At 40.0% G+C, this 26,846-nt stretch overlaps 7 protein-coding genes and 1 long non-coding RNA gene across 20 annotated transcripts in view; 4 read left to right on the top strand and 4 right to left on the bottom strand.

Annotated features, from left to right (window-relative positions):
• LOC135168266 (bromodomain-containing protein homolog) overlaps positions 1-436 on the top strand; it is a 3,548-nt gene extending 3,112 nt beyond the window's left edge. For both annotated transcript variants that reach the window (XM_064132265.1, XM_064132266.1), the window contains exon 3: positions 166-436. In XM_064132265.1, coding sequence (XP_063988335.1) covers positions 166-346 — 181 coding nt within the window. In that variant the 3' untranslated portion in view covers positions 347-436. The remainder of the gene's footprint in view (positions 1-165) is intronic.
• Positions 328-2,213, bottom strand: LOC135168293 (beta-ureidopropionase). The gene is made up of 5 exons (XM_064132325.1): positions 2,011-2,213; positions 1,676-1,923; positions 1,105-1,493; positions 666-983; positions 328-549 (listed from the first exon to the last, which is right to left on the bottom strand). The coding sequence occupies exons 1-5, from the start codon at positions 2,103-2,105 to the stop codon at positions 454-456; spliced, it is 1,146 nt and encodes a 381-aa protein (XP_063988395.1). The 5' UTR covers positions 2,106-2,213; the 3' UTR covers positions 328-453.
• Positions 1,991-4,157, top strand: LOC135168297 (exosome complex component CSL4). Its single transcript, XM_064132330.1, has 7 exons — positions 1,991-2,132; positions 2,221-2,376; positions 2,464-2,579; positions 2,684-2,932; positions 3,002-3,083; positions 3,218-3,329; positions 4,025-4,157. The coding sequence occupies exons 2-7, from the start codon at positions 2,340-2,342 to the stop codon at positions 4,107-4,109; spliced, it is 681 nt and encodes a 226-aa protein (XP_063988400.1). The 5' UTR covers positions 1,991-2,132; positions 2,221-2,339; the 3' UTR covers positions 4,110-4,157.
• On the top strand, positions 4,106-6,017 carry LOC135168295 (transcription initiation protein SPT3 homolog). Its single transcript, XM_064132328.1, has 4 exons — positions 4,106-4,247; positions 4,319-4,537; positions 4,638-5,113; positions 5,254-6,017. Exons 1-4 carry the CDS (start codon positions 4,199-4,201, stop codon positions 5,389-5,391), a joined length of 882 nt encoding a protein of 293 aa, XP_063988398.1. The 5' UTR covers positions 4,106-4,198; the 3' UTR covers positions 5,392-6,017.
• LOC135168274 (WD repeat-containing protein 91) lies at positions 5,417-9,245 on the bottom strand. Its single transcript, XM_064132296.1, has 8 exons — positions 8,550-9,245; positions 8,217-8,481; positions 7,987-8,102; positions 7,653-7,840; positions 7,235-7,541; positions 7,043-7,164; positions 6,195-6,849; positions 5,417-5,720 (listed from the first exon to the last, which is right to left on the bottom strand). The coding sequence occupies exons 1-8, from the start codon at positions 8,667-8,669 to the stop codon at positions 5,571-5,573; spliced, it is 1,923 nt and encodes a 640-aa protein (XP_063988366.1). The 5' UTR covers positions 8,670-9,245; the 3' UTR covers positions 5,417-5,570.
• LOC135168271 (zinc finger protein ZFP2-like) lies at positions 5,644-26,846 on the top strand. 12 transcript variants are annotated; one of them, XM_064132282.1, is made up of 11 exons: positions 5,644-5,778; positions 8,848-8,984; positions 19,192-19,379; positions 19,894-19,981; positions 20,280-20,504; positions 20,968-21,592; positions 21,830-21,922; positions 22,116-22,202; positions 23,007-23,162; positions 23,302-23,605; positions 23,850-26,846. In XM_064132282.1, coding segments are annotated over exons 3-11 (1,989 nt in total). In that variant the 5' UTR covers positions 5,644-5,778; positions 8,848-8,984; positions 19,192-19,377; the 3' UTR covers positions 24,259-26,846. The 12 variants fall into 12 exon arrangements, with proteins under 12 accessions (XP_063988352.1, XP_063988361.1, XP_063988354.1 ...); XM_064132284.1 differs by lacking the exons at positions 5,644-5,778; positions 8,848-8,984 and adding an exon at positions 18,383-18,588 and having other exon boundaries at positions 23,850-24,219; positions 25,556-26,846; XM_064132288.1 differs by lacking the exons at positions 5,644-5,778; positions 8,848-8,984 and adding an exon at positions 18,384-18,588 and having other exon boundaries at positions 20,280-20,402.
• LOC135168265 (uncharacterized) lies at positions 9,716-15,750 on the bottom strand. The gene is made up of 5 exons (XM_064132264.1): positions 12,818-15,750; positions 12,336-12,538; positions 11,883-12,239; positions 11,153-11,233; positions 9,716-11,075 (listed from the first exon to the last, which is right to left on the bottom strand). The coding sequence occupies exons 1-5, from the start codon at positions 14,850-14,852 to the stop codon at positions 10,869-10,871; spliced, it is 2,883 nt and encodes a 960-aa protein (XP_063988334.1). The 5' UTR covers positions 14,853-15,750; the 3' UTR covers positions 9,716-10,868.
• LOC135168300 (uncharacterized) lies at positions 16,178-18,293 on the bottom strand. The gene is made up of 3 exons (XR_010300017.1): positions 18,178-18,293; positions 16,570-16,644; positions 16,178-16,228 (listed from the first exon to the last, which is right to left on the bottom strand). It is a non-coding gene; the product is annotated as an uncharacterized LOC135168300 (long non-coding RNA).

Raw genomic sequence — 26,846 nt, 5'->3', positions numbered from 1 at the left:
TTTCGCGAATGAAGATTATACTATTGAATAGTTTCATTCAGTGACAGTTTCCCGGATAATTGAAGAAATTTTGAATTGATTTTACAAATTTACAAACTTCAAGATTTGTTCCCTGAATTGATTTCAATGTCACTCATTTCTGTATCCAATATTCATTGATTACAGGCAATGGTTGCCAGGTGAGAAATTAGAGAAGCTCGGGGTTTCCGAAAAAGTCGACGAAGCCAAACTAATCGAATCTCGAAAGCCTGCTGATCGGAAAGCTGTCAAGAAGGCGTATCAGGAGGCGCTCCATTATCGCAAACAAACACATAATACAGCATTCAGTACAATATCATCATCGTAGTTAATGATATTAAAATAAATATCTTTTTTTATCAGAAATGCAATTTCTTCATATCAAAAAACAGACGAAATGAATATAAACATAATTTTTGATGAATGTTCGTGTTTTCATTCCTCCGGTTTTTTCTTTATGACCTGAGGCTTGAAGTCGGGGCTGGTAGCCTTGGCGAAAACTTGGGCATACATGTCCAGTCTCTGGGTCATCTGCATAATAATTGCTTAATTAATAATCCAGTTTTTCGTCATCTTTTTGCAATTGAAAGAATCTTTGAAATAAATTCAGAATCTTTGAAATTCGTAAAAAGATGACAGATACGTACTCGAAAACCCCAGTGATCCTGCGTTTGACGACAAGCATTGAGATCCATCTCCACGACGAGTAAGCCATCCTTATCACGACTTAAACCTGGAGTACGAGTCCCATTGGGTGCAGTTACGTAACTCGATCCGTAAAAATGTCCAAAGTCCTTGTGAGCGGGTTTTCCATCGCCCGATGTAAATTCATTGGGAAATATTTCAGTTCCAACACGATTTATGGCGCAGGTGAAATAACTATTCGCTATCGCAGCGCAGCGAGCTTCAATCGACCAGAGAGGCTCTGATAAGGTGCCCACAGTTGCCGAGGGATTGAATACAATCTAGTAGATTAAAGTAGTCATTCAATTACAATTACAGCCCGTCTGCACGTTGAATTGGTTTTATTTAATTTAGTGAGATAGAAACTTCATCATTATTATTGAAGACCTTAAACTGAATTACCTCTGCTCCATTAATTCCAAACATCGTCCAATTCAGGGGATGATGACGTCCATAGCAAATGTTAATAGCAATTTTTCCGAATTGAGTATCAAAAACTGGGTGGCCAGTATCTCCCTCCATGTAGTACGTGGATTCATTGAAATCTCCAACCCTTGGGATGTGATTTTTCCTGTGTTTCCCAAGCACTTGGCCATCTGTGTCAATTACAACAGCAGTATTCCAGAGAATATTACCATGAACACTGTCTCGTTCAAGAATTGGGGATATTATCACCATTTTATGCATCTTGGCAAGCTTGGATAATAACACGGTGCTGGGACCAGTCAGTGCGTCTTCGGCGAATTCAACCCATGGGAATTTTTCCCTGGTACAGAATGCAAAAGGCATGTCTGAAAAATTCAGCAATTTTGTCAGATTTTCTGTTCGTCCTGTTCACTTTCACGTCCTGTTCACTTTCTTAAAAATATAAAATTAGAGGAGAAAAGATAATAAACCCTTGGTAAACAATTTCACTCATGGATTTCACGAACTATCTAGACTGTTAATCGTCAGTTAAATAATTATGACGTACTCCAGGCTTCTTGTAGACAAACAATGTTGACCTTGTCCACTGCTGCCTTTTTTATGTACCCCTCAATTTTACTGTGAATGGCATTTCTTTGGTCTTGAATTGGTGCATCTGTGGGAAGGACTATTGAATGTTGAATTAATCCCACCCGGACTATCCTCCGGGGATTCGTGGATTCCTCTCGAGCAATGGCCACCAGAGAGCACTTTTGGATCTCGAAATTGGCCTCGTCATGTATAATGTTGGTCTTGCTGGAGACATTTTATTAACAATGAGAGTAGATAGGAGTATTAGCACATCTCCATTGAACCCTCCTCATATCAGAATCATATTCATACCTGCAGTGTTCTCCATATAGAACAGCCAATGTTTTTTGCAATTCAGGCTCGGGAATATAATTTTCAAGTGTTTCTCTCAGATTAAAGTCTTCCATCTTGAGGCTGCAAGTACGACTGACTGGGTATCTATCAATGATGTCTTTATCAATTAATCTAAAAGTGGGTAGAGTTCCCCTGTCACCCTTTCGTTGACTGGTTTGATTGATTCAGTTCACGTTGTAACGAGAAGGGCGCTCACATCGTTCGGTGTCATTCGTTGTTTACAAATGACACGTGCATGACGAGAACTGTATTTCCGACGAGAAATAGATGTTTAATTGAGTGCAAGGATGGGAGAGAATCAAGGAGCTATCATTTGTGTTCCTGGTAATGTAACAGCTGTTTAACGGATATTTTTTACCCCTGTGGACGTTTGGTGAGGATTTCCTAACCTATTTCTTCGACATGTTGCAGGCCAAAGGCTGTGCCCAGCAAACAAAACTAGTCTTCCTGGACCTGGGACTTACGAATTGAATGGATATATTTATGCCAAGTTAGCTGGGACTGTTGAAATATTGGAGGATGATAATGTTAGTGAATATTCCGAGAATACAATTTCTTGTACAAATTTTACTACAGATATCTAGTCACTTCATGGTCAGTCCTTTCACAGAACATTTTCCACGAATTTCAGACTAAAACGATAATAGTTCATGGTACAACAGAGCAGAGCATCGTTCCAGCACCAGGTGACATCGTCACAGCAATGGTCACAGTGGTAAATCAAAGATTCTGTAAATGCATCATGAAATGCATTGGAGACACTGTCTTGACAAGGCCTTACAGGGGAATATTGAGAAAAGAGGATGTTAGGGCGACTGAGAAAGACAGAGTGGAGTTGTACAAGTCCTTTCGACCTGGAGATATAGTTCTTGCTCGGGTTGTATCCTTTTTCACTTGTTGAATACCAAGTAATTTTCTTCCGAATGTATTCCTTATCATTCATCCATAGATGCCCATGACTGAAGCCCATACCTACTCATTAAGTACAGCTGAAAATGAATTGGGTGTTGTCGTTGCTCACAGTGAGGAAGGTCTGTATAAAAATATCATGAACCTTTAATATTCAGTAGTTGATACAAAGATTTGGAGCAATCAACTCCTGAGCTCTTGAATGCCTGTGACTCTCCCCAATGGGCAGATGGATTACCACAGAAATAATTTCCAGGTGTTTCCATGATACCCATCAGCTGGACGGAGATGCAGTGCCCGAAAACACTGACTAAAGAATTCCGAAAAGTGGCCAAAGTTGTTCCTGAACATATTATCACTGAAACTGGGTAAACCGTTTTTTGCCATGAAAACTCTGAGATGAAATTAAATAAATATTTTAATGTTTTGATTGCAAAGTTTGTTATCGTTCATTATTTTTTCTCAGTTTGAACCGATCTTTTCGAGATATAATTCGAAACTTATTACAGAGATTATAATCTTTCTTTAATGGAGATTATAGGGGAGATTGGTGACGCTTATGCAGGGGCTTCAGCCGCAAAATTTCGTAGCAGTGACATATAAGCCACCATGGTGAACGTGCCTGTTGGTAAGGCGCCACGGAGTACGTCGCATGCCATTCGGGGCAGGCCATTTGCGATTCGGCAAACAGGGCCCGGATTTGGGATCACACCGTTTTTCGCCCATATCTTTGGAAATATCATAGCTAGGGCAATTTGGCTGTCGCCATTGGATTCGTGAGACGATTTCCGATTTTTCTAGGGGTCCGGGAATTTTCTAAAGTCGATTTTTTCGTTTTTCGCGTTTTTCTCGGCTCCTGGGCCTCCTACAGCCAAGAACCCCTTAGCCGAGTTAGCTACGTTCTTCTCGGTAGGACTTTGCCGATCGGCACGTTCACCATCTCAATTCATGGGCCATCGCTTCTAACATTTTCCGGTTTGTAGCCCGCTCCAAGAAACCATTTACCAATCTCACCCATAAGCTTTCCTTATTATTCCAAACATTACATGGTTTTACTGTCTAGGGCGCCATTTACTATGAATAAACACGTTTTGCCGCCTGAGAAACAATGTAGTTATGGCGCCTGCTCTTCTAACAACATGTCATAACAACTCTGAACTCTAACAATTTCTCGCCGTTAATATTCAGTGACAATAATTGTTCTTAAAAATTCTTGAACATCATAATCATTACAGTGATGAGTGAATTATCGGAGTGGAAATGCGAGCCTTCGAACTACATAACAGGTAAAATGTGCTACCCATTTGTGAGGTTAGAATCTAAGTGTTCCCAATGTTTACATAATAATTTATTTCAGAAATCAGGAGGATGATGTATGGATTTGGCGACTCCTCGGAGCCCTTGATAGAATCAGCAAAGTTAATAAATGATGTTGTACAGAAGCAGCTGAAGGGGATTGTTTATGAGGCGTGCAAAGTGGCTGACAGAAGACACTCCGATGTGGTTGAGGAGCAGGATTTTCTGTTTCTTCTGCGTCGAGATAAAGTTAAATTGCACCGGGTGCTGAAATATCTTCGTAAGTCATTTGGGATAAAAATCTATACTTTTCTGTTATCATCAAATCTATAAATAAAAAAATCCCAATTGAATAATATTACTCTCTGTCAAAATTCAAGAATTCAAGACAACCATCAAGAAAGTACTGGACACAAATCTCTATTCATCCAATGACGAGTCATCAAATGAAATGAAATACGATAAACGTTTTCATCAATTTCTGAGCAACATTGGAAGCCTCAATGACAATACAACCGTTGACCACGTGAAGAAAGCTCGCCACTTGCGCGCTGAAATGCTCTCTCGAAGGCTCGATGCCGTTCGGTACATGGAGTACAGCACGGCGAGATCGGCCTCATTCGCGAACAAATATAATCACAAATTTGGGAATTGGATAGGGATCGAAGGTGATTTGAAGATATCTAAACAGGCATATACGGTGCTAGGATATTTTGCGTATGAAACCGTTGCTCAGATAATGGATTTTGCGTTTCTGGTGAGGCACGACCAGACAAAAATACATGGAGATGCGTTGGATAGACTCAGACTGGGGTACTGTAATCCCGCCACGTATAAGCCTTATCAACATGGCAAGGTAATTCGCATCACGAATAAATTACTTTATCAGAATTACAATAAATGCAACAATATGAGCGACATCAAAATCCCTCTCATTTTAATAATCATATATTTATGGAGTTAATAAGTAATTCCAGACCGTACTAATTATTTCAGGGAGCCTCGACGAAGCCAGTAACCCCATCGGAAATAAACGAGGCCCTGAGGCGGTACTGGTCTCCCCAGCTAGATAAAATGGGCCCCTTTAACCGTTGCTCAACGCCCAAACAACACCCCAAGTTCCTCGCCATCTAGATTAGACACAGACCATTTCCAAGTACACATTTTAATACAAATTTTTATTACATTATGTGACAATATCTACAATTTAATATCCCTAAATGACTCATCATGATCTCATTATAAAATCAGAACCAATGACAGCTCTCCTGGAATATTCATGAATTTATACACATGCTAATTTTATTCCTGTATCATGGAGAGAGTAACGTTGATACTCTGGCTTTTCCTTCGGCTCCACCTGTGATGCATGTACCAGATTGATTGGCAGTGGACCAGTCGCAGCAAAGGGTTCCCTTGTGACCACCAAGTTCAAGGACCTTCGCCTGAGTTCCGGGTGGCATCTAAATCAAATATTCAATTGGCTCAGTAATTTTTAAGAATGTCACGTGGAGTTTATGAGTGAGTGATAATTTTAATAGTACGGGTACTTGAATGATAATTTTAGGAGAGTAAAATTGCATCCAACCTACGAAAAATGTTGAAATTCAAAATTCTACTGAAAGAATGGAATTCCTAATTTTTGAGCGTTGAATATATGGGATCTCCAGTTTGCTGGAACTTTTTATTGAAAAGTTTCAGTAAAGCAGTGATAAAAATTGTTAAATAAAAATAAATATTCCGTCGCCATCTGTTGAAAATTGGAGGATTCAGTCACCTGAATGTTCCTAATTCCTATTCACTTTCTTGTAATTATTGAACTGAATCACAATGTTGTCCGGCTCTTCCCTGCAGACTCTAATAGCTAGTCTCCAAATTCTCGGAAATTTCATTAGAACTGTAATCGAAAATTTAATCAAACCTCCTACATCACCTACCTTGTATATGTTGCCTCCATTCTGCGTGCAAAGTAGCATATGGCTTCCACTCTGGTCGAAAGTAAACAGCTTTCCATGCACAGCATTCTTCTCAATTTTAATTTTTGTCTCCCAAATAACTTTACCCGTGTGATTCAGGCTCCTCTGGCACAATTTCCCCTCTTCGCTCTGTGCACAGATGTTCGTATAATCATTGATAAGTTCGATGTCAATGACAGGAGTCGAGTGACAATTGAGATTATCTATTATCTCGTTTCTCCTCAAATCGTGGATCAGTATGTTGCCATTGGAGAGACCCGTTATGAGCAATTGTCCGTTGTGGTTGAAGGCGGAACAGAGAGCTGTCACGTTGCTGTCCATTGGCAGTGTTCTCTCCAATTTTCTAGTCTTTACGTCGTAGAGGAGGAGTTTACCCTCGGTCGGGTCAGACAGGGAGCAGACGAAGGTCGAGTCTGTGGGATTGCACAAGAGGGTGACGATTCTTGAACCCTCGTGCTGTATTTCCCAGAGGGTTTTGCAGTCTCGTGTGTCATGGAGTTGAATTGATCCGTTGTTATCACCGTGGAGAAAGTAACGTTCATTTTTTGATATCCAGTCGAGGGAGGTTACAGCTTTGTTCGAGGTCAGGGTTGTCGATGTGAATGTGGCTACAGTCCTTGGAAAGATAAGAGTTACTAGTGGATAATTTAACGAAAGTTTTACTGGCGTCTAGGGAGTGAATTAAACAACTCACAAACAAACTCATCAAGTGAAATTATTGAGCTTTGTTCCTCACTCCCACAGCCAACCCTTATTATATCAGAGAATATTATACATTAATTTTTGCATTGAAGAAAACAAATAATTACTTTGGTGATGGTATGGGTGTCCAGACCTTGATGATACCATCAGCATCTCCCGTCGCAACATAAGACCCAGAAGCATTACTCTTACATTGTATTATCGACGTTTTATGCTCAGTATATTCCTCCTGCAGTGGATACAAAATCATTTTACATTTTCTGAACGCAATCATTGAAGATTGAAACACCTCGGCTCACCTGACTGAGTAAAATATAACTGCACTCAATTTTATCTTTGGCTTTTCTCTCAATCGCAGTGTCAACTGACGAGTCCCTCTTCCTCGTTAATCTCGAATCACAGCTCATACTCCTCTTACTGGCCATTTCACCTTTACTCAGGGAATTAACACGTCCTTTGGTATTGGTCCTCTTCGTTAATGTTATGTCTTCACTGTTTTTTTTCGCACTCGATAGGGACTTGCGGTGGAGAATAGGACTCGAGCCACCCCCTATATTTTTTATCAGACTCCTCAGGGTTTTAGGATTCTCCATCAATGGTGATTCTCTGTGATAAGATATACGAAGATTTGATCATAAATATTAACGATGCTCCACACTTTTTCCGCTAAAATTCCTTGTTTTTGCGATTTTTATTTTGCACTTATTTTGTACTCACTGAGCAATTATGTAGAAATCGTCCATAATAGGCGGATGATAAGGGGTAGATCCAGGATTTACGTCTGAAATACTTTCAATTTTTGTGGAGTCACTGAGGCATTGTTTCAGAGCCTCGTTTTCCTCTTGCAAACGCTTTAATTTATTCGAATCCTCGTCGATAGTGAGTAATGTCGGTTGTGGCATGCACTTAAAATTAAATTATCATTATTATTATCAGTATTATCAGATATAGAGGACACACAAAACTAGTGAATTTATAGGTAAATTTCAGGCCAGGAATGTCTGTACTTGATTGAAGGGTTATCGATGCCATTTTATCAGTTAGCACTCACTTGGAATATTGTAGCTAAAAAATTGTGGAGAGAAACGAGCATCGTGTCTTGCCACTGTTTGCTAAAGTGTACTGAGTACGTTGGATTGTCCTCTGGGTTCTTGATGAACGGGTAAGCTAGAAGATGAGATGGTCAATTAGAAACTACCAGACATGCAAAGTTAGAAGTAATTTTACACATACTCCTGCAGGGATTTTTTATCGATGTTCTACATGAAAGAGTTCATTTACCAAACCAATCTTTCCACTCAGAGTGTCCCTGCAACTCAGGGGTGAGTTTCGTAAAAAACTCCTGAATCCTCTCAGGTTTATTGTTCACAGTGGCATTAACCAGATACATTTTCAGTACGGCGTTCTCGAGTTTCCTAACCCCAGGAGTGAAATGATTCTCTAATCGTGAAAACATTCTGGTGTCCAGGTGGCCCCACAATTCCCTGAGTGACGTGAGATCGAAGGTGAAAATATACTGCATGAGTTGGTCCACTATTTTGTCGACCTGAAAAACACTGTAGCTATCAGCAGAATTCCTCCATGTGAATTTCTGAATTTGTGAGCAAATCTCACCCTGAACCCCTTTTCCTTCTCGGCTTTGAGCTCATTGTCAAATGCCTTGAGAGTCTGGCTGAAGCCCCTAAACAGCAGATACTCCTTAACCAATTCGTCCACGTACTGTACGTGTGACATTTTTCACTCCACTCGAGATATATCCAGTGATTTTCAAATGAAAATAAGGTAAATAAAAATAGTGCTCAAGCCTTTCCACAACAATGCCGATGTCATATGGGTGCCATATTGTCTGTTACTGAAACGACAACAACCCACCACCACTTGACCGTCATTATATCCTTCTCTGTCGTTATAGAACTCTCTCACTCGACAACGCCACTGCGGTACCCAGTGACGCCACAAGTTCCGTGCCCTGGAGAAGCTCAACACACTGTGAGACCTCCAGCCAATCGAGGGAAATGCTGAATTTTATGGTTTCGTCAATACGAGAAGGTAACGCGATGCAAATTCTTCATGCTCTAATTTCGCAGATGAAAAATCTGACGATTTTTAGGTTATAAATCAGGAAAGACAGTTGGTTCAGGCAATTTTCAGGGATTTGAATATAAAAGGAAGGGACAGTTACTTGGAATGTTGGAGGGTCTGGGGAATGTTACAAATTTTGTGAATTTTCAGCTCTTGATTTTTTATCAATAAATCTCGTGAGGAAAACTCAACTGAGAGATGAGTAAACTCAACTCAGTTTATTACTGTACTACTGAATTTATGGGACAGAAAACATAGAAACCTAAAAAAGACGTAAACATCAAAGTATTTCAATTTGCTGAGGCAGAATAGGACACGCTGAAACACTAGAGAGGAAAATCTGGTGTGATCTCAATGCTGTGAATATTATCAAGTACAGTATTTTTCTGTAAACAAATACTCATTGAGGCTCACCAGAGACTCAGGAGAATATATCAAATCGTGAAATTAGAATTAGAGTCAAGAAAACGAAAAAAATATTTCTCGAAAAAAAAATCATATGTCCACTTTGTCCCACTTACTAAGAGTAGATTCTACAGCTCCGAATGTATCGAGAGTCACAAATCAACAATAGAAATGGTTATCTTTATTATCTTTGAGTTGTTTCCAAGCGCTATTCTCGCCCAGAAGTGCTTCGCGGTGATGGACATGAATGGGATATGTAACTGATGAAGAATATAAAAGTCCCACGCAAGTCATTTTTAGATTCTTTATTAAAAGGCACAAAATTTTCCCAGCAGTAGACAGCGTAGGCATTTATTTGCATTTGAAAATCCATCCCTTCGCCAATGCACAAAGATATTGATCATTGGCGAGGGGATCTCGTTAGTTTTTCTTGTGATGACCACTGGCTATTCATTCGAGGCTTATCTCGAATTATCGCTGAAATGCGCGGTGAATTTTCGGTCTGCGAGCACCACAAATCTGGGCAAATGATCGTGATTTTATGACAATCGTTGGGAAGCGGTGGGTTACATCTCTGAATATTGTTTGAATTTCAGCGTTTGTCATCGGCGAATTCTGTATTCAGCCAGTAAAAATGTCCCTGAGTCACGGCTCACTCGAGCGAAGCCAGTATTTTTAGTTAATCTTCGATGTCTTGATTAAAAAGAAACGGTTTAGCCTCGAGACTCTCACTTCGTTGTGAAATTCTCGGCATATTTGCGGAAAAATCGCGAATCGATCGCGGAATCAATGGAAACTGGAATTTCTAAATGAACTATCCTATAATAATTCAGAGTATTTATAAGTATTCATGATTTTATCGTCTTTCTGGACTTGATCATGAGTTTTCATCGTGTGAATTCTGTACTCAGTCAGCGGTAAAGTCCCTGATTCATGATTCATTGGGTCGAAGCTAGTATTTTTAGTCAATCTTTCATCTTGTGATAAAAAAACTATTTCTTAAGCCAAGAAATTCTCAGATCGTCGTTAAATTTTTTATATATTTCGTAAAAATATTCATCGTAAGACAGTTTTACAGGAAATTCAACGAATTTTATTATTCGAAAATAGCAATTCGATGGAAAATATGAATTTCATATTCCTCCCCAAAATTAACTACTGAAAATTCCCAGGACATTTCAATTTTTCTCTCCTCATATTTCATAACGTCAGCTAATACAAAATTTTCCTATTAAATCGCAAAAATCCCTATAACAAATAAACTACTGTCCTGGCACAGACAAAACCTTGAAAAAACATACTTAAAAAATTTCTCCAAACCAATTGAAGCTCCAATTTTGTTTCTAAATAAATAACATAATTTGTCACTACATATAATTCCGCTGGCTCGTAATATTCAGAGGTGTTACCAAGAGAATGTGCATAAATTATCCAATATTTATTATTTTACAAATCGACGTCTTCCTCCTTAGCCTTGGGCGCTTGTTTCTTCTCATTGTACTCATCATCCTCTCTAATCGTTGCGTGTACGTCAGCAACTTCAACTGGTGGTGGTGCAGTAGTTTGTATCGATCCGTCGTCTACCGCAACTTCGAAACCTATGGTGGCACCTATCTTTTGACTCGCCTGTTTGAACGAATCAGACAGCATTACCTGGAATAAATTAGCATATTTCAATTATCAAATTTCTGGAATATTTAGGTGAGAAACTTCCCCCGAGATGTGCGTACCTGGACGACGTTGATACACATGGACGTGAGGGCAAGGCCAAAGACGAGATAGACTATAGAGCACATCATGTATATAGGATGCTGACGGAATGAAAAAAAAAAATTATTTTAAGTGCTTCCAAGCCTCGAAATAATTCTTACGAAATATTGAATTGTTGGACAAGGTTTTTTCATATTCCATTGACGTTGTAATTTAGTAGTTTTGTGGATTAAGAAGATGGAGTGGAGAGCGATTATTCAACAATTCAATGTCATTGACAAGAATTATTACATGACAGTTTGATAGAAGGAGCCTAGTCTAGGCTGGCGTCAGCGTTTTACGGATCGTAAATCAATTGATTTGACTTTTTCGGTGGAGTCATCTGGGTCGCCTGGTCATCAACTATAATTCTTTCCATTCGATTAGTTAGTTAATGATCCCGAACGCGTTGACGACGGCCTCAGCCAGTTTAATTCCATCAAATTATGATGAAATAATTCAATGATTGGAGAGTCTTCTCTCACGACTACAGAAGAGGTGGCAAAACGGACTGTTTTCAATCTGATTTATTTGATTTATTTTCTAAATGAAATCAAATGGAACAGTCAGTTTTACTGTTCCTCATAATAACGAATAGCTGAGAGCTTCTTACCGCCTAGGATTCAGCATGAAAAAAAAACAGCCATTAAGCTCACATCCAACGAATGATACTGACATTACCACATAAGTGAGATGATTTGTTCGTCTCACCTTTGGTACGAAATCGCCGAAGCCAATAGTGCTCATGGATATAAATACGAAGTAGAAACTCTGGAAGAAGTTCCAATCCTCCCAGATATTGTATGCAGTAGCTCCGACGAATATATACGCGAGGAGTAGAGTGATAGCGACAGAAATTGGCAGATTGAACTCATCATCAATTTCAAAGGCCGAGAATGCTGGTGTGCCCGGTGTATCAGGCTGAGGTAGTGGTGTATTGCCATCGAGACTGATCGTTGTCTGAGGGACTGTCTGTCGATTCATCTCTTCAATCTCCTCCGGATTCATCTGGGAGGGACGACGAAATGTCGCAAAATCGTAGACCAATTGAACCCCCTTCATCACTTCCTGAAAATCATATCAACTCCGGTTAAAAAATCAAAACGTAAGTTTTTCAGTGAAATATTTTTCACGAGTGCGATACGTGCGGAGCCAATTGATTACCTGAACTGGGGCAGTTCTCCTGACCCTTCGGCAACTCCCCGTGTAGTACACCCGTCTCACAAATGCCCAAAGGAACTTCATCCCTCGGGTGAATAATTTACCGAAATCAGCGAGAATTATTAAAAACATGGGAATACCAAAAATTGCGTAGATTATGGTCATCGCTTGGCCAGTGGACGTTGTAGGGTATATGTGACCGTAGCCTAGAACACAGGGATAAAAATAATTTGTCGATGGTGTGCAGATTCCACCGCGTGTGGGGTTTTTCGTTCAGTGGGGGAGCGTAAAACTAAATTTTTCTCATTTCAATGTTTATTGATTCATCAAGAGGAGATGATTCCGCTCGAGAATTAATCATTAGGAATAACATCTCAACAGAATCACCAAGGATCCTGGTGACCTAGTTTCCCTCACATCCCCGATAAAAATATTTCTCAAAAAAATCACAACTATCAACCCAATAATATGCCCCAGCTGCTCACCAATAGTAGTAACAACCGTCAGACAATAAACGAAAGCATTAAGAAAACTCCAGGTTTTCTGTCCACTGTAAGTATGAAGTCCTGCGTCATAAGCCTCATAGAGTTGCTCCTCAAACTCCTTCAATTTTCTTCTAGCCATGCTCTTCCAATCGTCCTCCCTCAAATTGTGACTGTAATTCCACAGGCTGTCCAAAAAATCCCGCTTCACCCTCTTAACCCCGCACTTGTAGAACTGTTCAAAAGCTCCCTCGGTGAATCGAAAAACGAAAGCTCCAAGACCGCAGTAAATAATCATGATAATCAACTCAGCAATACACCGATTCCTGAGTTTCCTCAGGACATCGGTCTGCCTCGTGTTCTGGGCGACGTAAATACCAAATTCCGCCCTCAAATCCGAGGATATCCTGACGTACTCCAGGAACTTCGACGTTCCCTTAACTTTCCCCCCCTTATTCTCGATTTTTTTCTCCACTGGTGCAGCCTCATCCGCCGGTGGTACGTCATCCATTGGCACATCCACCTTCTCCTTCTTTCCCCTCCAAAACTTGACCCAGGACCACAGCCACGAGCCCTTAACATCCTCCCCATCCTTGACATCACCCTTACCCCCGCGCACATCCCCCACCTCAATTTTGCTCTTGTGCCTCTTCCTCCTCCTCAAAGCAGCCTCCATCTTGGGACTGACGTAGTCTTCACCGTCGGCATCCAAAATACCGATCTCCCGTCTTCCGTACAGCTGTTGAGCTATCTCAAGGTCATGAATCAAGCTGTCATTGCTGAGAGGAATAATTTGTTTGACTCCACGAGAAGGAATGCTACCCCTACGCTGCGTCAAACTGGCCTCTTCCTCCCGATGAAGAGTCTCCCTCGTCCTCTGTCCAGGATCTTCAGAGCAAGACGACCTTCGCGATCGCGATCTGACAGCCTCCGAAGTCCCCTTACTCCCTTTTCCATTATTAGATTCATCAGAATGATGTTTACGACGCGAGGAAGACGTTTCATCCCCCCGATCTCTCCCACCTCCCTGTGAAGCACTACCATCGTTGCGCTGCGCCAGACCGGACTCATCCTCCCTCTGAAGACCCTCCCTGGTCTTCTGTCCAGCATCTTCCGAGCAAGATGACCTCCTCGATCGCGACCTGACAGTCTCCAATGACGACTTAGTCCCCTTCGGACTATTGGAATCCTCCGAGTGATTTGATTTACGACGCGAAGTGACTGTTTCGTCTCCCTGCGATCTACCGACTCCTGGTGATGTCAGATCCTCCCTCAGGCTGTTATTGCCAAGTGGAGCAGTCTGTTTCCCCCCTCGTGATGAAATATCAACACTCGGTGTCCCACCCCCTTCTTCATCCCGAGACGACCTGACAGTCTCCCCTGATGTTGACTTACTCCCCTTCGTCTTATTGTAGTCATCAAAATGATGTTTACGATGCGATGTGGCTGTCTCAGATGCCATTTCCCCGGGTGATTTACCACCTCTGGGTGGTGGAACCGGTTCGGTATATCTTGGCGATCGTGTGGGATCGTTACAATCACTTCGTCTCGACGACTCTTTTCTCAATCGTCTCGGTCTCTTCTCTCTCTTCCTCTCATTTCTCTCAGCCTCGCTCTTACTTGATTTATCATCATCAGCGCTTGAGCCACCGGTGCTGAATCGCTCCTGCGATCGTTTGGCACGTCTTCTGGATGTGTCTCGAACACGTCTAACAGATTCCATTCTATTTTCGTTAGCAATTTCCCCCGTCTTTGAATCGTCAAATGTATTGTCTTGATTTTGCCTGGTTGGTGTAATCGGGTCAGGTTTGTTGTCATCAATAATGTCACCCGGTTTATCTGGCGCCTCATTGGCAAGTGCCTCCATACGCTCTGTGTCCTCCACCATTCGTTCCATTCGCGCACGAGCTTCCCTAGCCTCGGTATCCTCCTCATCGTCAACATCATCATCAACCGGTCGTGCCTCCGGGGTTTTCTCACGTTTTCTCGCTGATGCCGCTGCTTTACGACGTCTGTGCACCGCGTAACTCTCCTCCATTGCGATGACACTTTTTACTTCGTTATTTATTAATGAAATAACACTGGGTTACGGAGGTGATATGCTCAAAAGCTCAGTTCGACGGAACATTACCAGTGTCCCACGGAGATGCGTCGAGGCGGACGAAAATAAAGCTCGAGCTCCCACCACTCGACACCCGCTACCACGTACCCTCGTTTCCTTCTTATTTTCTTGCGAGAGACGTTCGCGGGAGGTCCTATGGACCACTGTCACTCGCCGATTTAATGTTACAGACGATTTATTTAGTTGAAAAACGTTGAGCACTCGCTCATTGGTCTTAATCGTCCATTATTAGGATGCAGTCGGGGGTGAAATGAATAATTTCATTTGCACATGGTGTCACTCAGGCCGAATTACACTGAATTTTTGGATGGCTCATCTTTCGCTTTTATCTTTCACTTCTGTATTTTCCACTTACGTAATGTGTCGCACTGATTCTCGAAATAGTGGAACGCGTGGGATCACCGAATTTTTGTTTGAATTCTTCTTCTGATTTTTTTTTCGCATTTCGGGGGGAGAAATATGCGGGAATAATTAGTGGGAGAGGGGGAGGGGATTTTGCTCGGATGGGGAGATTCAATACGAGGGACAGGGTTGGGAATTTTGCAATAAAATTATCGACTTGTTTGGGGTTTAGGGGGTCTTTGAGGTTTTTTTATTTGCGGTTTGTAGTTCGTCGAAGGCAAATTTTTGGTGTAATTCTGGGAATCGTTGGGGATCTATAAAAAGAGCTTATTCAGCAGATGAATTATTTATTCATTTTTCATCTGAATGTTGTATTCCCGTGAGACTTAATAGGGTGAAAAAGTAATTCACGTGAAGGCATGAAAAATGGAGGGATTCAGGGGGAAATGATGAAATTTTTGCGAAGGAATTGAGAAATGTCTGACGTTATGACGAGTAAAACTCGTAGATTTGTCTTACCGATGGTCGTATAAATTGTTCCACAATAAAAAACAGCATTCCAAAATGTCCAGACGTCTTCCTTCGTATTCATAAATCCATATTTGAAGTGATTCCTCAGTTTGCCCTCGTAATCCTCGATTCTGTTGGCTACGTGACCATGCCATAGGTCCCGTTGATCAAAAATATCTTTCGTCTCGCACAAATCGCGAATCTCCCATACGGTTTTATTCCTTGAAATTTTTTGAACGATTTTCTTTTCAATTTTTTTATAATAAGATGAGTGCGAACTCCGAGGAGTTCTTGTACCTGTCCTCGTGTATTGAACGCTCCAACTTCGTCTCCTGACCGCCCTCGACGTAGATGAAGAGGAATGCTCCGGCTACGCTGTACAGGAAGACCACAACTACCAGGAATATGTGGGTGAACCAGCGTTTACTCCACGAACTGACCTGGGAATTAAGTGCGAGAGTCGATGGTTGGAACTCGTGAATTCGGTAATTGAGTGGTAAAACGATATCTGATGGAACTTCCAGAGGAAAAACTATAACCGACGAAAATCTTGCAATTTTTTTTCATCGAAGGAGAGGTTGATCAAGTGAAATGGCGCATTAATTAGCCATTTGCAATCATGTAAACGAATTTTTATATATTTCTTTCATCTCCTAAAGGACTTCTGCAATTTCTACTCCGAGAGATCTCGCAAAAATCATGATATTAATAAATTCACGAACTAATTTTTCATTCAACTCGTTTCACCACTTGATCACATGTTTATATTTTTGTGTCTTACTTTTTCATACAGCCAAAACGCACTTTTTTCGCCGACACTCAGCCCGGACTTGGTGAAGTCCTTAATTCCCTTGATCTGTGCGAATACAAATTCACTAGCTTTATTGTAATACATGACTTGGGGTTGTCCAGGACCTGGGGTCGGTGGCATCGGTGTCTGGCCGTACGGGGTGGCTATGTACCCCGCAGGTGTCTGAGGATAATGGGCATATTGTCCTGGTACCGGAAGTGTTATCTTCGGTCTAGGACGCGGTTGCTTCGACCTCGGTGACTCCGACATTTTTCACCGTTAAAAAAATACAACAATTATTATAAAATACGGGGTTTAGTTCGCGATTATTTTTCTTCTCGTCGGTGTGGCCTCCCCCATGTTAATTCACGCCAATAATTTTACAATTAAGAAAATGGTAATAATATTACAACTCTCGTTACGACCTAGTTGATTTTTTTCTCTGGGATTGAATGGGAAAACGGAACGAGAGATTGTGTCGCTGTGGCGTCGCGACGTCGACTGACGGTGTATACTTATCTTCAAGGGGTCAGGGTTTTCAAATCTCACCCGCCTTATTCTCAACGACTGCGCGCGACTACTGCGACCGCCGTTCGTCAACCCCTGGACGCAATCAATTTTTGCTTTGTTTATTTTAAGAATTAAAAAACGCAGCGTCATTCACAAGCGATTTTCCAAATATCTAACAATTCTCGCATTCAAATGGTATCATAAATTATTATAACGTGTAAATAATTATAGTGGCCGTCGTGTTTGGCAAATTGCTAGTTTTTGAATTCCAGAACGAATAAACGACTTTTTTATATTCTCTTCGTTATCACCTCATCATCCTCTACAAGAAGACGAGTTAGAACGGTACATTGTCATCTCGTCGTCCGCAGGACGTCCAGGCGAGGAGGAAAAATTAAATTTTGTTACAAGCGCGACAATATTTATTATAAACATGAGTGATGACCCCAGGGAACCTCTTGAATAATTTATATCTCCCGCTCAAACCACTGAGTTTAGATAAATTAGAGTATTTTATAGAATTCAAAAAAATATCCTCAACTTTTCCTCTGTCCATCCTAATAAAAAATCATTCGCAGCCCCCTCCTCCATCATCGTCACGATCATTATCAATTATCAATTGTATAATGCCTCCCGAAACAAAGACCCAGATTGGAAAGAGATACGCTCTCAACTCCGTTAGCGCATCCAAAATCCAAAATTCCCGGGCGAGGCTAATGCTCTTATGCTCTTGGGAATTAGGCAACCCACGTCAATGTTAGTAACGACCCCGGCGGTGTGAGGTGCCACCGTCGATTCTGGCGCTGGCTGAGCTGCCTTAAAATTCCTCTTCTCATTAATAAATTAGAGTGGGGCCTGATCACGATTTTTATTAGATAATATTCGATAATGGGGGCGTATAAAAAAGAGCGAACCCCTATATTCGTGATCTACAAACGATTTCCTACAAAACTAGCTACAGTTCCATTAAAAAAGTCGTTTTTAAAAAAAAATGTTCCCGCGCAACATCAGGGACAGGATTAAAATGATGATTATTAATTATCGAGGGGACTACAAACAACACCAATACATGTACAATGATGTACTAACGATTCACAATCATGTGTATTAATTGGTTCTTTGATTTGCAACCCTCCGTCAGTTAAGTACGTCGGGCTGGCGCCACCGTCGCTTTTCCGAAAACACCACGATTGCTGCCGTCTGCGATTGGCCATTTACAGCAACTGAGCTTCACCACTCCTGGGCGATCGACCTTGACGGGTTATTCTAGAATCCCGGAGGAAGCGGACTCTCTCGCTGTCGCGTTCGTCCATCCCGCAACGGCGTGTGTGAGAAAAAAAGACGGGTTTAAAACGTTAAAAGAGCGAGACGCCTTGTAGGCGAGTGCGAGGTAACGAAAGAAGAGAACAAGTAGACAAGGCAAAGAGACAACGAGTTAAGTGTGTTAATCGTGCATTCTGGGGATTACCACTGGATCTGGATAATAATTACAAGGCATAAGTAAGAATTCCACAATTGGGGAGGACTCTCACTGGTTAACGGGCTCGTATACCACATTTTTCTCTGGGTTTTGTCGACCATTGTCATCCTTGTTGCGCGTGTAATGGCCGTCGTTGGGTTTGTTGACGCCGCACCGTACAACTACACTTATTATCACGATAATTTAAATGCTGATTGAGCCCTCGGAGTCTCTGGTGTCCCTCGGTGAATCCTATTATCAGGCATTTTTCCCCCATTTTGGCATTACCGTATACCTGATTGCTCACAATTTTTTGGGGGGGCGATAACACTGTTTATGAACGGAGGGAATCGAGGCGACGTGGAGTGAGCGAAAGGGAGACACAAGCCGCGGAAACCACTGCATCTACATGAATATCAAGCCCCCCCCGACCCCGGGGAGCTCAGGATGAAGCAATTTTTTTTTGAAGATCGGTTGCCAGCACCTGGGACAATTTACCTAGACAAATAACTTTTTTGGGTCATGCGACGGTAATTTTAATCACCAAATCGGGCTTTCGCGGGCGGCTGACCTTTGATCGACTTGCGTCCTGCAATTTACCAATTTTTTACATATTTTCTTTTTCTACTTTTGTGCGGCTCCAGGGGTGATTAACACCGGTGATTATTATTCGGGAATTGATGTGGAATCGAGAGGGCTTGGATAGAGGTTCGAAATATCTTGTGATCGTGCCAGAGTTACGACTACCGCCGCCGTCATGGCAACTTCACGATCATCCGGGTGTACCAAGCCGGACCTGCACACCGTAAAAGCTTCGTAGAAGTTATCACATGTGAGTAATCAACGAGGCTTTATTATTTTTTTAAACCTCCAGTTGTAGCTCTCATTGCTCTCATTTAGTATGTTGTTCTTTTCGTTCGTTAATTGACAGAATAAGAAAAAAAGTTTTCGGCGGTTTTTGCCGCTGGGTCGCGCCTCTTTCGCGTGGTAGGACCGATGATTCTTTTTTCATCTCATGATTTTTTTTTTGTTTTGCCCCAGTGGAACCTGCGGCGTGGCTTTTGATCAGGGAGGAGGGATTGTTCGGGGGAAATTTAACACCTGTTTGTCATTATTTTCATGTGGTCCTTTGTAGTGAGCCGTAGCCCTTATCAGAGCATTATGATTAGTAAGAGGGAATTGAGGGGATTGAAAAGTCAAAGAAGTTCAATAACAGTTTGACTAATGATTAATGATAACGTTAACTAGTGTAGACAGTAGGCCCAATGACGAGTGACAAAATTGAGAAGAGAATTTTTATAATTTATTTTTTTATTTTGTATAATTGATGTCCATTGATTGCGCAGGATCAAAGGCAGCGCATCAATGGCCCTAGAATCAAATGGTAACAACGTGGTCTGGTTGAACGCAACCCGTCCTGATCAAATACAGCAGGTATGCGCCTCGCGCCCGAGCAAAAACATGAACAAAAGTCCAGTTTAATATAGATCGATAATAATCAGCGTGATTTTATCAACCAAATCCCCCACAGTTTATTTTTTTTCATCTATTTGTTTTTGTTTTATCTGTTCTGACAGAAAATCTTCAGAAGTTCAATAGAATGTAGATTATAAATAACGAAGGGACGATCACCCAAAGAATATCTCAGAATCCCCCTCTAGGAGTCAATTGTTTCAAATTATTAGTACAACTCATGGGTTAGCAAATAATTAATGAACATTAATTTGTGCAGCACGTCGTAAAAGACGACCCATTACGGATCGAATCCACTGAGGAGCAGAGCCACCTGCAGCAGACACAGCATCACAGATACCAGCGCAATCTCATTAAGATACCGAATCAACAGAGTCAACAGGTCGATCAGCCAGTAAAGTGTTCCATGTTTACTCAAACGGAGCAAACTAATAGTTTTACACAAACTGAACAAAGTAACTCTGGTTACGCTGAACAGCGCCAGGTAATGAAATTTGTAGGATTTTTGGGTGGGAATAATTCCAGGGTTGGGGCTCCATTTGGAGAAAAACCCTCCGAGAGGATTTTCCTAGGAAAAACACCAGAGTAGACTTTTATTTATTTATTTTTTTATTTACAAAATTTGGAGGGGATTTTATCCTATGACAATGTTTCTCTCTTAAAATCTCAGATATGCAGAAACAAAAGAAAATAAATTATGAACGATATTGGGGAATCAATCCAACCTTACGATGGCATTTTCTTGAACACCACTAGAGCTAACAAAGATTTCAAAGGAAATTTTAGGTGGAATTTATTCTGTGAATCTGCGAAAAGTAGAGAAATATTGAGAGATTTTTCTGGAAGAATACACCGCAAATTGTAAATCAGTCAATGAGTGTTTGGTGAAGATGTGATAAACTGGTAATTAATGAAAATAAATACTGACTGTTTATTAATATTTCCAGCCCCAACAGCAAACGACAATGTTCGATCCTCAGCAGATACAGCAGCCGGCCCAGGGGCAGCAATCCCAGCAGCCGGGCCCGCAAATGCAGTATGTAACTGAAAAAAAAGAGGAGAAGCCCCAGCAACAAACGACAACGGCTGAATTTCCCTTCTATTACAATGTCAATATGCTGCAGAAGGTACAAACAAATACAGTCAGCACGATTGGTGCTATAACAACAGACGACAAGGGCTGCTATCGTTTCGATGTACAGCCGGTTGGCTACAATACACTTTTGAATCAAATGAGCTTGGCAGCAGCGACAAATGCTGCCACCTTCAAATGCGACATTTGTGGACTTGTGTTCGGCCACTTAAGTCTTCTTAATCATCACAAAAGACTTCACAATTCAACGCCAAGTAGTTTACAACCTCAGCAAGTTGTTGTACAGGCACCGACAACTGTCACTGTTGCAACGACACCTGAGAGACCGTATACATGTGACGCTTGTGGCGCATGTTTTGCATTACCTGGAGAATTAAAGAGTCACAAGACTAATATGCATCAGAAACCTAAAATTCAAGTGTGTGAGGAGTGCGGGAGTGAAGATCCCTGTGAACATCATCCGACTAAAATTAAAAAAAGTGAGTTGAGACGAAATTTTCTTTTGAAAAATTAATTTTTTCAATCAAATTTTACACTGATGGGTGGGGTTTTGGGTCAGAAAGTCGAAATTAATTAGTTTGATATGTTTATAAATGAGATTACATAATTGAATGATGAATGAAAGGGAATCGAGATATAATTATCGGGAATCACGTTGATTTTTTGAAAATCCTATTGACTAATCTCTATTAATTTGATTTTTTTTTTCATTTCAGTAATTAAGCCTGGCCATCATCCTGTCAAACGAAGGGGCGTGACTAGTGTAACCAAGTGCCACAAATGCAATGGAACGGGAATCATTTTCATCGGTAGGTTTACCTCATTCGTTAAGAAAAATAAATGTGGAAAAATGTTACATTCATGAGTTCAAGAGTTATCTATTATAAAATCATGAGAATGAAACAGTAACATTTTTTCACATAGTATTATAAAGGCATCCACTTTTCCATCATATTGTCATTTCATTGCTGTCATGATCGTACATCGGCTGATGTATGATAGGTAAAGACGACGAAAAACTAGATTCTGGACTGAGTTCCCTAGCGAAGTGTAGCGACTGCAAGGCAACAGGCCGCATCATCATAGGAAGTAAGTCGGACAAAATCACAACCAAGAAATCAGGGGGATTTCAATCGTGAATGATTTTTTTCCGTCATTTATTTCTCGCTGTTGAACTCGACGAAGATGTCCCCCTGATTTGAGATGGTGACAGTTCTGATTTAACTTCTGTTTGTTGTTGAATTCCCCTGTTCTTCCGTCTGATTTTTAAATCAATTTCACCTCTACTTGTTATTCATCAAATAAATTACTAGACAGTTCATTAATTGAATTAGTGAATTGATGAATCAGTTTTGGGATGAAGTGACCAGTAAGATGGTAGACGGTGATCCTTTCAATCATAGCCCATCATCTCCATCAATTCGGAAACAACAGTACAATCGATAAACTTTTACAATGAATTCCATACAAAATAAATTCATGCATGCCCCTGTAGTACTAGCTGAATCATTGAGCGAAGTAGACAAAAATATCCCTTCATCATGAAAAGGAAGAATAGAACTGTCGACATCTAAATGTATGGACGATAAAGCGAAACGAAATCTCCCCTAAGGGACAGTTTTATAAATGTTTAAAAATTCATCATCACATATCGACGCATCAAAGCTATTTCTGCATATTTATTTATTCATTTTTTTTTTAATCATCAATTAACAATCATGAAAGCACGGGCCACAGAGTAGCACAAATCGATGACATTTGGAAATTTTGTCAGTTACAATAATAAAAGCTTATTATTGACATCACATTGTTGAGAATAAAATTCACATTAATGATATTTGTAGAACTGGCCCTTGAGGAAAACTAACACTTCGGTCCCATTTATTATTGCAGGCGGTAAACAAAACCAGAACCAGCCGGAGAAGCCATTTCACTGTAACGTTTGCGATGGAACATTTTCACGCTACTCATCGCTCTGGTCACACAAGAGACTCCACTCTGGGGATAAACCGTTCAAGTGCGAAGTCTGTGGTTTGGCCTTTGCGAAGGGTACGTACAAAACTTTATTATTGATAAAAGATAAAACCATGGAATTTTCGTTACTTGAAAATTTGATTTGATTTGTTAATATAGAATTAAAATGAATGATAGTACTGCAGAGCTATTTATAAATAAATTGATATTTCAGCTGCTTATTTGAAGAATCATGGGCGCGTACATACTGGCGAAAAACCGTTCAAGTGTAGCGTATGTGGTATGCAATTTTCGCAGAGTCCACACTTGAAGAACCACGAGCGCATACACTCGGGCGAGCGTCCATATCAATGTGAAGTTTGTGAGAAAACGTTTGCGAGACACTCGACACTGTGGAATCATCGTAGAATTCATACTGGTGAAAAACCTTACAGGTGTAACACTTGTGGCTCGGCTTTCAATCAGGCGACTCACTTAAAGAATCATGCTAAAGTGCATACTGGTGAAAAACCGCATAGGTAAGGACGATTATTTGTTGAAGAAAATATCAAACAATATGAATCGATAACTTTTTTAATGTTTAGTAAATTCCTGATGAGTTGAAGAGTTGAACAATTCGTGATTCCTAAAACTCAATTTTCCATTTTTTTTCCCATTATTCTTCAATTTAAATGTTGCATTCAGACCCAAATGTGCGGCATTTCTATAGATTCACGCAATAATCATTGAATTGAACTTGGGGGCACTTTAATTTTCTTTCAGATGTGACATTTGTGAAATTGGATTTTCGGATCGTTTCGCTCTGAAACGTCACCGTGCAATTCACGAAAAGTATGGACAAACAGCGAGAATTCAGAATGCCAACAGTGCGAGTAATGCACAACAGCCAAATACGACTAATCCCCAGCAGCAACAGCAGCAGCAACAACAGCAGCAGCAACAGCAACAACAGCAGCAGCAACAACAACAGCAGCAGCCTAACACGAGTAATTCCCAGCAGCCACAGCAGGCCCAACAGCAGGCCCAGCCACAGCAGCAGCCCCAACCTGTTCCACCCCAGGTAGTTGTTGTCAATGCAACGACACCAGTAACAGTCAGTCAGGGCCCGGGACAGGCAGTGATGCTGGACGAGGTATACAAATGCCAAGTTACTTTTCCAGAGCCTAAATGATTTGACAGTTGAGAAGAGGACACATGCCAAATGCTGTGCTGAATAATTAACGAGAGAGTTTCGTAACTTTTGTCCTTCGTCACAAGGAAACAACAGTTCGGGAGATACTATTTTTCATTATTCCGTTTTTCTTTTATTTTTCGTTACTTTTAATCTTTCATCATCTCAGGATGGTGTGTTGTATCTGTGAAACAAGGTTCAACTTGTTTAAATGATAAAGAATTTTTTTAAAAACTTGTGCCGACGATAGACATTTTTTAAAATACGCTTTACACAAATTAATGAAAATTAATAAATAATAATAACGATATTTGATGAAAGAAATGACACACTACTGGTTCATCGGTTGAAAGCGTAGTGGTGATTTGAATTGAATAATGAACAATTGGTTGAGGAATAAAAAAAAAATGATACTGCTAGAAACGATAATGAGTATCGAACAGGCAGACTAATCTGTTTTATAATTTTAAGGCCGAATACTATATAACGAATATCAGTTATATACTATAGAGAGAATAGTTTGTAATAGTGAATAGCTGATTAGAGTAATAATACGTATAAAACTTGGATACATTTTTTTTTTTTTCATTTTTCTTTCGATCAATTGTAAAAATAACGATTGTCAATGTTTGTTGCAATTATGTTCAATTTGAATTTTCTTATTTCATGTAACTAGCATTCGCTTTAATCACTAATTCGCAATGGGAAAGATTGTTGAGACAATGTTTGTAATGATTATTGATGGATTATATAATTTTATTTTCTTAGTGAATGTCTCGATAGAGGGAAAAAAACTTAAATGATGCTTTCAAAAGTCGCTTCATGGCATAATTGAAAAACAAATGTGGTGCAGCTTATTTCGAATCAAAGAGGAGAAAATGTCAATTGGCTTGAGTCGGATGGTCTTTAAAATCTACGATTTTTTAAAATATACTCGACTCGCGACAACAGGGTTTTCTTTTTTTTTCACATCACGATACATCTCAGTCAGTAATTAGCATAAATCAAAATTCTCTTAATTAACTCTTCCTCAGTCGCTCTAGCGATGTAGATTTCTTGTTTCCATTAGAATTGAAAATAATGTCCATTTGTAAAGTAACCTTTACTGTAAAACTGTTATGTTATATTTCTCTCTGAACATAACTACGGTCATAACCTGCTACAGTATTTCATTAGATAAAATTTATTTACCAATTTTTCAATACATTTTATTCAGTTGACTAAAAATGTTAAATCAGTTTGAATGCAAAAAACCGAATGAACAAAAATCTCAAGTGAATTTATTATTGTGATTTAGTGGGCACCTGAAGCAGCAAAGTGGAGTTCCAGTGGCTGAATGACACGCTTTTTATCCTTAATTTTCACATATTTTTCTTCTATTCGACAAGAGGAGTTTATATCACTATTGAAAAAAAAAACATGTGAATAGTTACTAGTGGTAGGTCAGGGACTGCACTATGTTCAATAAAACCAGTCTCATTTTCATCTATATTTGTTAATCACTCATCGTCAGTCTCACGTTATTAACTTCCACCTGTAAATATCTGTGAATTTTTCTTAATTATCCAATAATGTTAATAAATCGTCTTCCTACAATCGCATAAGATCCACCTGACCTGCCAAATTCACGAAAATATGTTGAATCCCGGGTTATTCGTTTCTTTATATTTATCGTATGAAAATGTTAACTTTTGATTTATCAGTCAGTGATATGATGATGAATATGAGACGACAAAGTATTTGTCCTGTACAATATACTCAGTGAATCATGGAGAGAATTGAATTATTTTCCCTGAATAGCAATTGGGATGCTTAGACTAACAAATGTTTTTTCTTCACCTCTTCAATTATTTCTGGGTCAACTATATTGTACAGCGTACAAACTCAGATGTACCTATGATGAAGAAGAAAAAGAAAAAAAAACAATTAGCCTAAGTTTAGAATTAATTGGATTCTCTGGCAGTGTTTAAATATTTTTTATTGGCAAGAGGCAAAGTTATGATAAATGATGTGAATGAATAAAGTAACGTATGTGCAAGGATTCCTTTGCAAGCACTATCCAAGCTGATTTATTTTTGCGATACCGAAAGTCGATTTTTATTCCTAGAATTTCTATGTAAAGAATGATATATATATATTATAAATACATTATGACTATTGTTCATTTTCTTATGTTGATTGATTGAGGCAAGTCTTGACTTACAACTGTACATGTTAATTGCAGCGAGATGGTTATTAATTGGAGATGATTTATCCATTAGTCCAAGAACATCAGTTATTCACTGATAATAAATCACTCCACAGTCTGTTCAGCTCTGTGTCCAACTATACACGATTGAAATTTTTGTATGAAAAAAAATGATAATGAGATGAACGTGTAACATTTAGATTTATTTACTGTCGATACGGATAATTAGGAGTTATGAACGTACGTGTATCATACTAATTACTTCGTGTGGAAGAGGTAACGGGGTTTGTTTGAGAGATGTTACGTTAGGCGAGTGAAAGCAAGTAACATACGATAGCACACGATATATAAGGATTTAGATATTAATAAATATGTCTCGAGGGACGTTTCAATTTTTTAA

This window comes from Diachasmimorpha longicaudata, chromosome 13 (genome assembly GCF_034640455.1).
Source record: "Diachasmimorpha longicaudata isolate KC_UGA_2023 chromosome 13, iyDiaLong2, whole genome shotgun sequence".
In the NCBI taxonomy this organism is placed as follows: domain Eukaryota; kingdom Metazoa; phylum Arthropoda; class Insecta; order Hymenoptera; family Braconidae; genus Diachasmimorpha; species Diachasmimorpha longicaudata.
The sequence above is the reverse complement of the archived record's forward strand: the minus strand, read 5'-3'. Positions and strand labels throughout refer to the sequence as shown.